Consider the following 13,773-nt stretch of genomic DNA (forward strand, 5'->3'; position numbering starts at 1 on the left):
TGAGTGTGAGGAACTGGAAACAGTCTCTTTATGTGTGAAAACTTTATTTTTCAGAATTTTACTTGTAATCTTTGCTGTCTCACATGAATTACTGGAAACATTCACTTATTCAGGATTCGTTCGGTGATGAGTTGATACAGAAGGACACAGCATTTTAATGCAAAGATACTTTATAATAACAAATTCTGCTTTAAAACGTCTAAAAAGAAAACTAGATATTTGTTGTACATTTTGTTGAGTACTCACATTATCCCACACGTTTCCAACAAATGTTTTAATTGGCTGATAGGGTAGACGGGGACAGGAGAAAACTTAACCTGAATAAAACTTGAAAACATTAACTCGTCAGCAGTGGTGGTTGTTTAAATGTGTGTTAACCACGAGCGAAGTGAGTATACATACATTACTGTACATTAGCTGAAAGCTAGCCAGCAGTGGCTCCTACTAAAGAATGTGTGTGCGTCTGTGTGTTTCTGCTGCAGTCAGGTTGATAAACAGGAGTGAAGATAATTCACTTTTTAATCCTAAAAGTTTAAAAGTAATCTCCTATCGGAAAACTGCTCCGGATGAGAGCAAAATCTGATGCAAATTCTGGCTGTTTATTCCTCCAGAAGTTCTGGCTTTTAACCCAACCCTCTCCTCCACATCAGTCCATGAGCTGTAAAGTTAAAAAGTGATATTAAAGCTCTCCTCCCGTCAGTAAACGGAGCAGAAACTGATTTGACTCGAGGTGTTTATTCCTCCTGAAGGTCTGGCTCTGCACTCTACTATCTCCTGAAGTCTAAGTTTTATATCTGATGTGTTTTTCTGGATAAAAACGTAATGATATGAAAGAACAAAAAAGCTAATTCAAGTGTATCATCAGTTGTTAAGTAATACTGTGATATTTGCAAGATTAATATGAAACTCTCGCCAAAATGCAACCTAGGTTTTTTTTTTTGTGTGTGTGTGTGTGTGAATGTACTCGAGTCAAACCTTCGTGTAAAAGCATAATTACTACAAAAGAGGCACTTTTAAGATTTACTGTATTTTATTTTTTGGCTCAAACTCATTTTCAATGGGAGTGCTACGGGCACTTTTACAATAGCATCAAAATCTCTATTTTTAAAACAGTAAGAAGGCTCGACACAACATGAAACTCACACACATGAACACCAGCAGTGAGAACATTGTTTGTGTACACAGAGTTTACTAAAAAGAAAGTTTTTGAACATCTCTCGTTAGCAGTAGCTTGTTCCTCTAGCCGTCGTCTCAGGGATCAACACGTCTGGGTCGAGTGTAAGTGGTTCAGCTGAGCGACACTGTTCGTTTTTTATTAAGTTCAGCAAAATGTCTTTCTGACATTACACACATTCAAACTTGATCTTAGAATGTAAAAGCCAGAAAAAGCTAAATATTACTGCTCTGACATTAAGTCGTGTTCTCTCTCAACCCTTTATTAAAGTCTGGATACAACCAGTGGCACAAGATAATGACTGTTGTTCCTGACTAGAAGAAAAAAAAAAGAGTGGGTGCAATGAAGGAACAGTTTAGCCTCGGTGTAAAGGTTTCTATGGTGCTATGAGAATCCAGCCCAACACATAATCATTTCCCCAGGTTCTGTGGCTGGTGCTCTGAGTCAACAACGTATTGTTAGCTGTGATATAACAGGAGATGACACAATGGCGGCGTGAGGTTCAGGGTCAGAGGGTTTTTTTTTTTAATTCCTAGATCAATACATCTCTTTCTCTTGAGAGGATAACTGTGTGGGATGGAGGGAAAACATAACGGAGCGTCATGAATAACGTACGTTTTCTTCATCGGCATGTGGAGACATACAGAAAATATATTTTATCAGCAACATGTCAGAATATTATGACGACCACCATCATTTGGGGGAAAGTGGGAGAGGCTGCAGGGTCAACAAATCAATGCTGCCTCTATCATGAATGCGCATATATTTTCTTGTCAGTCCAGTAATTGGTTTTTCCAGCGGGCTACAATAGGAGCTCCACTGACATCGGCAGTTCTTATAAAACAGCGTGGATGAGTGAACGGAATGAAGAAGACGTCTCACTGCAGGGTTATCAGCTGTAGTAGCTCTTCTTGCACAATTAGTGATACATTTCTAATTAATTTACAGGCAGATTGTGTGTGAATGTCAGCCGTTGCAAGGTGTAGAGCGACGGGAGATTGTTCGTCAAATATACCTGGGAACTCCTCCTCCAAGTAAAGTCTATTTGTGGGAAACACTGGAAATGCTGGTTGAATGGGACTATAGACCAGATTGCCATGAGTATAAGCTGTTCGACAGCAAACAGCTCCACGTTTGGACGATGCTCTGACTAAATATCGTCTCACTAAAGCAGCGTTTCTCACACTTCTTCAGAACAAGAACCACCTCCAAACTCAGACATCCTAACCGCCCAGTTAATAGTTCAATAGCCCCCCTGTAACACCACGAAGTGCCATTTTTAACAAACAAGACATGAAGTGTTAAGTGGTGTCCTGAAGGTGTTGGTGGGCGAGTTGTTTCCCTCTGATTACAGTCTCAAACTGTCTGCAGGGTCCAGTTTACATATATATATTTAGATTTTTCTCAGTTTCTCAGCAAGAAAGCAAAGAAACTTTCAACCTATATGTTTTAAAGTATTCACCTAAAACTTTTCGAGACTAGTAGCAAATTGCCTGAAAGAAAAAAAAAAAACTGGTTACATCGTGATGAAAAATGGAAAAAGAGAGAGATCTGCTGCCAACTAGCTAAAATCTAGTGTGTGTAGTTTTAATTTAAAGGGTCAGTTTGGCTAACAAGCTAACTGAGATGACTTATGAGGGATATCAGGAGTCGACTAACAACCTAAAATATCATAAAACCTTTCATTAAAACAAAAGTGCTGCTCGGCTCTTGTGAGTTTCTGTGGCATTCTGCACCACTTGTATCTTGAACGGGTTGAAGTATGACTCACGCATGTATACGGTGAGTTACAGACTAATAAAGGCATGGATAACCGCTGCAATTTACATCTATAAGCGCATTTAGATTTCTGAAGAAGAGGCCGATTTGTTGTCTCTGGGAAACAGTACGATTGGACTTCTTCTGTGAAAATGACTCCAGGTGCTCTCGTCTTCTCACAGACTCAGAACAGCGTTATTTATCTCAGGTGGGGTTGGTTTTTTTTTCGTCAGCAGGGGTTTAAAGTGTAGGTGTGAAGCTTGTTATTTACTTGAAACTCTGAGGCTTCTTACGTTATCTTATACAGGCGATGTGTTGTTATGGTGACTATAGCGCCCATTGTCCTCACTCTCTCCCTGTCTCTGTCTCATGCAGATGATAAGAAACACATTCTTACAACAAGTGGTGGATGAACCAATGCAGTTACATAACGTGCAATCACGAAAATGAGATTTTTAGAACAACAGGTCAGGAAGGGGCTGAACAAACCAATCACAAGGAACAAAAGTTTCCACTGTGACTGTAAGGAAGTTTTCCTGACACCCTCAGCTGGGGTACAGAAAATATCACATCCTGTCGCCACAAAGACGCTCGTCAAATGTCCCGATATCTTCTAAAAAAAATACCCAGTTTGTAGACACAATAACAGCTCGACAATGTTCCGATGTCTTGTTTGACCTACCTGGCTAGAAAAGGTCTGCACATATCGTTAGAAATTTCATTTTTTTGGCCACAAGGACAGCTTGAAAATGTACTGAGCTCTATTTAAAAGACAGCTGCAATATACCTGAGGTAATGTTTAAAAATACCTGGTTTCATTGCCAAAAAACAACCTGGAAATGTCCCAACATCTCATTGACGATATCTGGTTTTGTTGCTACAAAGACAGCGTGATAATCTCATGCTTCAGGTCTTAAAAATACCCAGCTGGTTGCCACAGAGATGGCTAGAAAATGCACTTCTGCCTTGTTTGAAGAACCCAGTTTTGTCACCAAAGACACCAAAAAAAAATGTTCTGTTATCCCGTTAAAACTACCTGGTTTGTTCACGGACAGACAGCTGTTATCTACCTGATACACTGTTTGAAGATATCTGGTTTTGTTGCTACAAAGACGGCTTGATTAAAAAGATGTCTTGTTAAAAGGTCGCTGGGAAATTTGAGACGTATCACTTAATAAATACCCAGTTCTGTTGCTACAAAAACACCTTGGAAATGTCCTGACGTCTTCTCACAGACAGCCAGTTTTGTTCCCCGTGCCTCCTTGATGAATATCTGATTATGAAGCCACAAATAAAGCTGTAAAAAGTTGTGATGTCTCGTTAAGATCATTCCGTTTTGTTGCCAGAAAGACGACTGGAAAACAAGAGCAGCTGCAGAATGTGTCAGCGGTCGTATCGGTGGAAACAGGAAGTGAACGGTGGTCTCAAAGCGGTCTTGAACAGGAGGTCTTGAACTCAGCGCGCATCTCACCCACGTGTCATGTCACAAAAATTAAAGCAGAGTATTTTCTGCTCTTATTGAGACAAATTTGTGTCACAGAATTGCTATTTCAGTACCGGGGACACTAAGCATGCATTTCCAGCAATCCAATTTAGCCCATTAATTGAGGCTAACAGAGCGGATCTGACTTGGGCATCAATTCCTCCATTATTTGCCGTCACTGGTGGACGGCGAGAGTTGAGTCAACACGGTCTAATTTGATGCAGGCAGCTCTGTGCACAAATCCCCAGGAGGCCCGGCGTGATAAGGACGGATGGCGCCGATGAGAGCCGGAGGCGAAGCGGCGCAAAAGGCCACATGAAAAGAGAAATGGTCGTAATCCAGGAGATAAAAAAGGCTGCAGCACCTTTTTCCCCACTTATAAATTAAGTGTAAATAAGGACTCCGGACCGAGAAGACAGATTTCATTGATGATTTCGGGGAGTCTCTGCCGAGCTCGTCGGCTGGGTGGAGTAATGAGTGTGCGGGTGATACATGGGAGGCAGTCAGGCGAGGCCGCCTCACTCCAGCTCATTAGGATTCAGCTGAAACCTGGAGTTAAAGATAGTATACCACAGTCTGAGCAGCAGGGAGACCAAGCGTTACAGCGCACACCGGAGAAAAACTTTGCAAAGTTCAGACGTCGATGCCGATCGAAGGACCACACAGGTGTCACGTTTTAGCCCAGTCACTATAAATCTTGAGTGTTCAACAGCTTCATGTAGGAGGAAGTCGACTTGTGAGTGCAGCTGTGGGATTTTATCTCGTGAGTCTGCGCCAAGGCCGGTTTTAGTTTCAAAGCAGGATTTTAAACAAGGTTTTCTTACTCCTCGGTTTTGCAGCTCCAGCTGTTTGGCAGTGTTGCACTCGAAATGGAGCCGGTGGGGGCTGACGGATGACCGAGCAGATCCGCTCCGCAACGTACATTCAACCACTAGAATTCCAGTGTTAGCGACACCGCTAACTAATGTCTGCTCACGGTCCAGTGTGTTGTTCGACTGTCGCGCTACATTGTTGGATTTACTGAAGTTTTAAGTGTCATAAATCTCTGCTGTGAATGAGTTTTGCCTGGATATGAATACAGGTGAGCCTTGAAAACTTTGGTGATTCATTTTTGTATCTTCTTTTGTCTTAATTTCTTAGTCAGCTTGAAAATCTTGTTTAACCTACGTGGTGTTGTTCTCACAAAGATCACGAGAAAATGTCCGGACATATTGTTGGAGATATTCTTTCTTTATCGGCCATGAAAACAGTTGGAAAATGTTCTGATGCTTTGTTGAACAAATATCCAGTTTTCTTTGCACATAGACAGCTTGAAAATGTTCTGACATCTAGTTAAAATACCTGTTTCGAGGACAGCTGCAATGAACCTGATGTAATATGAAAAAAATCCTTTTTAATTGCCACAAAGAACCTGGAAATGTCTCGACGTCACACTGAAGATATCTGCTAGAAAGATGGCTTGATAATCTCATGTATTGGCAAAATCAGCCTGGTTTTGGAGCCAACAACACCTGAAAAATGTTGTGATATTCCGGTAAAACTACCTGGTGTTGAAGTCACAAAAAGGCTCGAAAATTTCCAGACATCTGGTTAAGAAATACCTGGTTTGTTCTCTCACACGCAGCTGACAAACCACAAATGATTTTTGTTTTACATGCTACTTTTTGTAAGATACACTGCAGGACCCAAGTGGATTACTTTCCATAAAATATAAGACATGTCTTCATATTTCTTGGAAGAGTTCATAGCACAAGTCAGTTTCTCCAAAGCTTCGATATTTCCCTGAACCACTGACAAACAATCAGTTTGTCTGGGTTTTTCCAAAAGAGATCAGTTGTGTGTTTAGTTGTCAGGCCAGAACGTTTTTGTATCCATCCAGCATTTTAGTTTTCAGTTATTATTCGGTCGATGAAGCATTTACAGCCCCACAGTGTCGTCAGCATGGCAGCAAACCATCACTCACCAGTTCTGCAGAGAGGAAACATCAAGTTCACACAGCTGAATTTGCAGAATGAAGGGAAAAAAAGTCTAATATGAAGATTTACCGGCCCGTGTGGAATTAGCACGCGTGTTAGCAGGATGTTGTCGAGTTCACCTGTCCACTCGACCACTGAGCCGACTTCATCTTTCCATTTTGTTCACAAGTGGATCTTTAGATTAACAAGTAGAGCAGACGAATAGACGAAGCGGGGACAGACTGTTAGTTACATCCTTCAGCTTGAGTCTGAATAGTTTCCCCTGCCGCATTTCACACGTCGCCTTACATTTGTCAAGTTTCCTAGTTACCTTTCTGCTACTTCAGGTGAATATATAACCTTAATTACTTCAGAGGGCCCGCTGGTTTGTCAGAGATCGATGGAGGCCGGTGGGAAGAGCTGAATGCTGAGCTGTAATCAGTTCTTGGGCTTTACGTTCGAGGCTGTTGTGAAGTGTGAGTCAGCTGTGCTGCACTGTGATCGGGGACAATATGAAACAAGAGCAATGAAGAACGCATCATCATCATCATCATCTCCCTCACAGTCTGAATGTCAGAGCTGTATTTACACCTCAGCGTTACTTTAAAATGTCACACTTCTTCTACAAACCACCATTCACTGTTTCTGTTATAATAATAATAATAATAATAATAATAATCGCTGCAGAAACCCGTGACGCAATGAAACGGCTTCAGAGCGTTGCAGGGAAAAGTCAGGAACTCACTGATGGCTGGTAAGTAATTAACGCAATCAAGACTGCTTGCTGAGCTAACCGGCTAACAGCAGCTAACGTTACATTTAGCGCTTGCTTCAGCGGCAAAGCTAACGGCGTCTTCCTGGCGCCTCTGTCGTCGTTCTGAGCTCCAGAGGGAAAACTGAAAAAAACGATGAATTAAGTTATAAAGTTGTGTTTTTGTACGGTAACCTGTGAGGTCCAGTTCTGAAAAAACACACTCCTCTGGTGTCATTCCTGTCTTTATAAATCCGCGGCAGCGTCAGGAGAAAAAGAAAGTGCAGGATGAGTCACTGCGTTTAAAACCCCTTTAAAAATACCTACAATAAGCATTTTTTTGGTGCTTAGTTGAATAAATTACTTACTTAACTGTGTCAATTTTGACTTCACAGGAATTTTAAGACGCTACAAATTACTGATGGTTAACACAGAAGTCCAGAGAGTCGCAGCAGCTGAGCCGACACGCGTGTGAACTGGCAGGTTTTCAGGACGTTGCCAAGAGGTGCGTTCGGTTGATTAGGTCTGAGGATGCGTCGGGTGGATCAATAGCAGAGCCTGGAGAACTGAAAGAGAAGCAGCTGTTTTTCATTCACATCACGACATGTCAGTCACTTCCTTTCTCCAGTTCAATGAAGTTTGACTCCCAGTGGGAGCACAGATCTGAGCAGGTGCCCGTGTTTTGTTCTGGCTGCTTTTTCTTCCACGCTTCAAGATTTTAAAAGACCTCAAAGGAGTCAGCACACAACCAGGACGGCATAAAATACACCTGCCAGTGGAGCTGAGATTTTGTTCCGGCGTGCTGAAGTCCGAACAAGTTGAAAATGAAAAGAGAAATAAAAAGGAAAGCAGCTGATCTGAAGTGACGGGAGGCCAAACTGAGGCTGTCAGTCTGAGATGACTGCATCCAGACGAGGACGCTGAGTCACTGCTTCTTTATAATTATACTAGATTTTATATTTTATTCTGCAACTTTCACCATTTATAAACATGTGCCTCACTGTGTGGATGCATGACATGATTGAGTTTGTCAGCCTGAACATGTTTTTCAATGTCTTTTATTCATTTCCAAGCCGTTTTCATAACTTCTTTACATTCAATTAAAAAAAAACGATGTTCCCTCATCAGATGGCTTTGATGGCACTGATATTACTCTGCAGATTCAGAGCTTCGCCTGACATCTGCGAATTCATTAAGACGTAATTACATTCTCATATTTCCATTTTTCATACCGATGCTCCCGAAGCAAATGTCGAGTGCAAACAGTTTCCCGGAGTTATAAATGTTTTGTTTACTGCGGTTTGAATTATTCATCGTAATTGGGAAACGCTGCGGGGGACATCTTCCTGGCAAACAAAACTCTGGTTTCTTACCTCTGGGAAGAAAAACAGCATTTCCACTTCTTATATTTAGGTGAGATTGATGTGCATACAAAAGAGTCTGGGGATTTTTCCACCAGCATCAAAGAAGTAGCCAATATATTGTTTACTGTTGTCAAATCTGACACAATTACCTTCAGCAAAATGGTGAGTTCTGTCATAAATTTAGTGTAAATGGTATCAATCAGTTGCTGAATGTTGGCAGGTCAGCACAAGGAGAGAAACATCTCACTGTTTTGTATTTAATGCCAGTCCTTGTTCCCTGGTGATTAATGCGTCACGAAGCCAATGAGATTTCATTGATTTTAAAGCCCTAAGCTTGGAATTTTAGTCATTTTATGCACTCTTGTCGTTGTCTAGGCTGTTTGTTTTTGACCATTTTGTACCCACAGAATGAGAGTTAATAAGAATAAATAAAGAACTATAATGAGTTTAGTGCTCTTGTTACTCTCAAGCAGGATGTTTCGAGGTCACAAAATGACATTTTTTTTTTTTTATCAACTAGCCGCCTGGATATTTGTCAGAAAAACATGTGTCAAGTGTCTATTTTCAGTGATGTTGTTATCTCATCTGAACTTGGACCATGTAAGACAACATGACGTGTGTTTTCCAGCTAATAGGAGCAGTTACAGGTCGTCTGCAGACAGGCGAGAGAAAAACATGAATAATTAATTGAGTTCAAACTCTCATAGATTAATGCCAGAAGCACTAACAGAGCTTCTGTTTGTTTTGGGGTGAAAAGATTTAGACTGTAACCCAAAAATCATGCGTTTACTGGATTGGGATAAGATGTTAAGGGTTCATTTTACATAATAATTTAATCTGTGTACTATAGACCCAACAAGAGGTTTTACTGGTGATTAATTCATGATTCGAGCTTTGATTTTTCCCTTCCTTCCTGCAGGTGTTTTCGATCATATTGGCTGTTTTCACATCTGGATCTGTGTTCTGTTCTGTCAACAACCTGGTGTTTGTGCAAAGGTTAAAGTCTGGTATCCCACGAGGAACGCTGACAAACAGAGAGGCCGGTGCTGAGGTGGCAGTTTTGATTTATTGAAGCTGCTTTTTGCTGCGGTGATTCACAACGGGATGCAGTGGCTCAAGCAAACACCTTCATATCGGCACACATGAATCAAATTCGTTGAAAGCGTCGAACGGACGGACATCCCGCTCTCGTCCGTTCCTCTCTGCAGCGTAGAAATGCACTTCCGAGTTTTAAAAAGGCATGAATAATTAAGGCAATATTGAAAATAGCATTTACATATAAAGACTTGATTACACTGTCACAGAGGGAGGCGGTTGCTCTTTACATCACAGTGCGAAATATTTAAGGCAAGGAATCAAAAAGCAAAACACGACAACATGTTATGTACATAAAAATACATTCAGTAGATCTGTCTCCGTACATAAACATGATGAAAAATATAGATTTTTTTAGTTTTTATGTTCACATGCTGAGAGTGAGGACGACTCACGTGTGCAAAGATTCACACAAATATTCACGCGAAACACGAAATCACGACAGCTTTGATTGGAAATCGAGAGAAATCAGCAGGCTTTCTGTTCACGTCAGGGATAAAAAAAGAAAAACCAGTCTAGAAGCAGCATCCCTGGTCAGACTGGGCTGTAAAATTTGCAGTCAGTGAGCCAAAAAATGGTAAAACTCCCCAGAGGAGAAGGAGCCGAGCCACCTTTTATCAGTAGGTGCCAATAAAATGCCTCCTTAAGTGCCTGAGTAAACTGACGTTCTCTTGATTTTCTCATTTTAAAGTCACACTTTTAAACCTCTTCTGTTCTGTCTGGAGATGTCTGATCTTTACTAAATATATGACTCACTTTACAATCATCACATCTTTCATTTTAGGTCAAAGTCAATAAATATTGTGCGTGGGCATAAAAAATAAAATAAAAATAGTCTGGTTGTGACTGAAAAGAAAATTGTTGCATTTTGTCTTTGTGCTTTTTGTCTCGTCACTTCTAGATCATCACCAGCAGTCAGTGCCTTCATCCTTTTCAGGACAGCTCAGATAATCACGTCTCTTTTCTGCAAAGTAGTCGTCGTCTTCCTCCGTCTTGCATTTCTTTGTAGATAATTTTACCTCCATCGCAGCAAAATAGCTCTCCTCGGCGAGGCGGGGTGTTCCTTTTTCTTTTCATTGTCCTCCTTTGTGACTGGCAACGTGATGTAAGAGGGGAAAAAAAAAATCGATCGCATCTCATTAAAGGTAAATGCCACACATCTTTACATTCATTGTTATGCAGATCAGAAGCAGTGCACGCCAGCAGGGACATGCATGTCTTTGCTTGCAATGTGCAAAAACGCTCCTTCAGTTATGAAACATAGAGGTAGTCTTTCATACAATATATTAAACTCTCTGTTGGGTATCCAGTGATTCATATAGAGGACACACACTGTGGCATTTAGACTTCTACACTGCAGCAGCTGCGATATTTAAATGCCATAAACCATGATGATATGATGAGATGATGTATTTGATTTTCTTTGACAGTGAAGAGCAGGGTGTGTGTGAAGAACGGATCACAGTTTTGAGCATGTGTGCAGATGCTGGTAATACTTTGAATTGCACTTCAGAGCAGCGCCTACTACGAAAACAAAAGAGCGTTTCACTACAGAGCGGTACTCTATTTTACAACCCACCTCTTACACAGCCTGACTCACGTAAGCACGGGCGAGCGCCCCGACTCATCAATCATTTACAGCCGCCCGTCAAAGCACAGGGCACAACAGAGTCACGTCAGTCAACATGGATTACAGCTCAAAACACCTCAAAGTCCTTGTCGGACTGGTTTTCACTCTCGCGTTGAGGCTGTCGGGGTCGAAGCTCGGCTGACACTCGACAGGCGGCTCACACACACAGGAAAGCGTGCGAGCAGCAGAAAATCTCTTTGAAGGTCTTCCTCATCTCCTGGCTGCGGAACGCGTAGATGATGGGGTCGATGACGGAGTTGCACATGATGAGGATGAGGTACATGTTGAAGTGGGACATGAAGCAGGTGCAGTAGGGGTTCCTGGGGCAGGTGATCATGAGGATGAGGTGGAGGAAGAAGGGCGCCCAGCACACCACGAACACCCCGAGGAGGATGGTGAGGGTGATGGCGCCCTTCATGTTGGCCCGCTGGTGGATGGGCGCGTTGCCCGGCAGCGCCGCGATCCGCTTCATGTGCAAGCGGGCCAGAAGGAACATGTGCACGTAGAGCGACGCCATGAGGACGAGCATGGTGAAGAACAAGGTGATGAGGCAGATGAGCACGGTGGTGCTCTCTGAGTAGATGATGAAGAGGATGCCGGAGACGGTGCAGCAGGTCCAGATGCTGGTGATGACCAACATCGCTCGCCGCAGGGTGACGATGTTGTGGTACCGCAGCGCGTAGAAGATGGTGATGTAGCGGTCGATGGCGATGGCGAGCAAGCTGCAGATAGACGCTAACAGGGAGCTACAGATCATAGAGTCGAACACGTTGTCCATGCTCTTGATCAGCGTGGCGGGGATGGTCAGGTTGCCTCCGTCGATAAGCGCTATGACGATGGTCTCGGAGGCGTTGGAGACGCTCACGAGCATGTCAGCAACAGCGAGGCTACAGATGAAGAAGTACATGGGCGAGTGGAGGTTCTTGTTCTTGACGATCGCAGCAACAACCAGGATGTTCTCCAGCAGGCTGATGATGCCCAGAGTGAGGAACACCTCTGTAGAGATCAGCAGCTGTTCGTAGCATCCTGCCGACGAGTCCTTCTCGTCGGCTGGTAAGTCTTTGTTCAGAGGCAAAGCGCCTGATGTTTGGCTCCTGTTGTGGTAGCCTTGGATCAGTCCATGGAGATCCGTGCTGTTCATAATGTCTCCTTTTAAATCCTCCTCGTCTTCTCCTTTTTCTTTTATACGTCCATCTGGCTCAGCAGCTTTAAAATCTCAGCGTCTGTGCTTCTCAGCCATCCTCGTCTGGAGGACAAGCACGAATCTTTGCCGTTTTTTCCCCTTTTCCCTCCTTTCACTCTTCAGGCTTTCCAAGAAAAGCAATTTTCCTCAGACATCTGCTGCTGTTGTTGTTACTCTCAGCCCAGAACAGTCCCACGGCTCTCCTCTCATCCCTCCACTCAGGAGGAAATTAGACTTTGGTTAGAAGTTGGATAAAAACGCTGAATGAAAGGTGGGAACAGGAAAGCAGCATGTGTGAGACTGATTAACAGTGAACAAGAACACAAGATGCTGAGAGATCAGAGCGAAGCAGCGTGCTGCGTGAGCGCCGGCGGATCATCACTTTATAAGCTGCTGTGGTCGTCCCCCTCTCTCTCTCTCTCTCTCTCTCTCTAGTATTATATCACACACACACACACACACACACACACACACAGCCCTGAACCCTCCTGCTGGTTTTCTGTCCTATCCCCTCACTGATGGCAGGAGGAGGAGGAGCCGTCTCTGGCTTGACTCACATGAATGAGCAGATTAAACTGAATGGATTTTAGGGGCCGATACACTTTGACTACAACATATGAACCTTTAAGCTGAAGTTATAATATTTAAAAAACAAAACAAAACAAAAAACATATGCAATAAAATCTAGTATGTTAGCGTTTAAACACCAACTATTCAAACAGTCAAGACATTGAATGATAAACTGCAGGTTGAGTGATATAAAATGTGTTCTCACTCCCAAATGAATGGTTATAATAAATATGAAACATCCTGTTAGACTTTCAAAATAAAAAACAGTTAATGTATTATGACTTTTGGACTGTTTGTAACAGTGTCAAACAACTGTGGTTTGATTAGGTTTAGGAAACAAACTACTTGTTTTGGTTTAGACACCAAAACTACTTGGTTAGGTTTAAGAAAAGATAGTAATTTGGGTTAAAATAACCAGGTTCAGTTTGGTAACTAACCTAAATAAGTGACACAGTGTGTTAATTTACATAACATGACTTAAAAGCAAACACAGCTTGACTCTTGGGGGGTTCAGACTTGAGATGTGAACCCTGGTGTCCAGCGGGAAAGTCCATCCATTTGTCTCACTCTCAGTTTCTACAAATTTGGGAACAACATGCACTTGGAAAGGATTAAATTGTTCTGACCATCAATCAGCTGCATAAGTCATGAACAACAACTTGACTGGTGCTCGGAGGCAGACGTCAGAAATCAGTAATTCAAGATTTACTACTACTAATACTACTACTTAGCATCTTTGCAACTCCTCGCAGTTTTATTACAGCAAAAACATCGTGGTCTGAATTACAGTATCCCTGTGACTTATGTAAC

The 13,773-nt window shown here is 42.4% G+C and overlaps 1 protein-coding gene across 1 annotated transcript; it reads right to left on the minus strand.

The window, feature by feature from the left end:
• Positions 1–9,545: 9,545 nt before the first annotated feature.
• mc4r (melanocortin 4 receptor) lies at positions 9,546–12,793 on the minus strand. Its single transcript, XM_037078329.1, has one exon. The coding sequence runs from the start codon at positions 12,349–12,351 to the stop codon at positions 11,368–11,370; it is 984 nt and encodes a 327-aa protein (XP_036934224.1). The 5' UTR covers positions 12,352–12,793; the 3' UTR covers positions 9,546–11,367.
• Positions 12,794–13,773: the final 980 nt, after the last annotated feature.

The sequence above is a fragment of the Acanthopagrus latus genome, chromosome 19 (genome assembly GCF_904848185.1).
Source record: "Acanthopagrus latus isolate v.2019 chromosome 19, fAcaLat1.1, whole genome shotgun sequence".
Lineage (NCBI taxonomy): Eukaryota > Metazoa > Chordata > Actinopteri > Spariformes > Sparidae > Acanthopagrus > Acanthopagrus latus.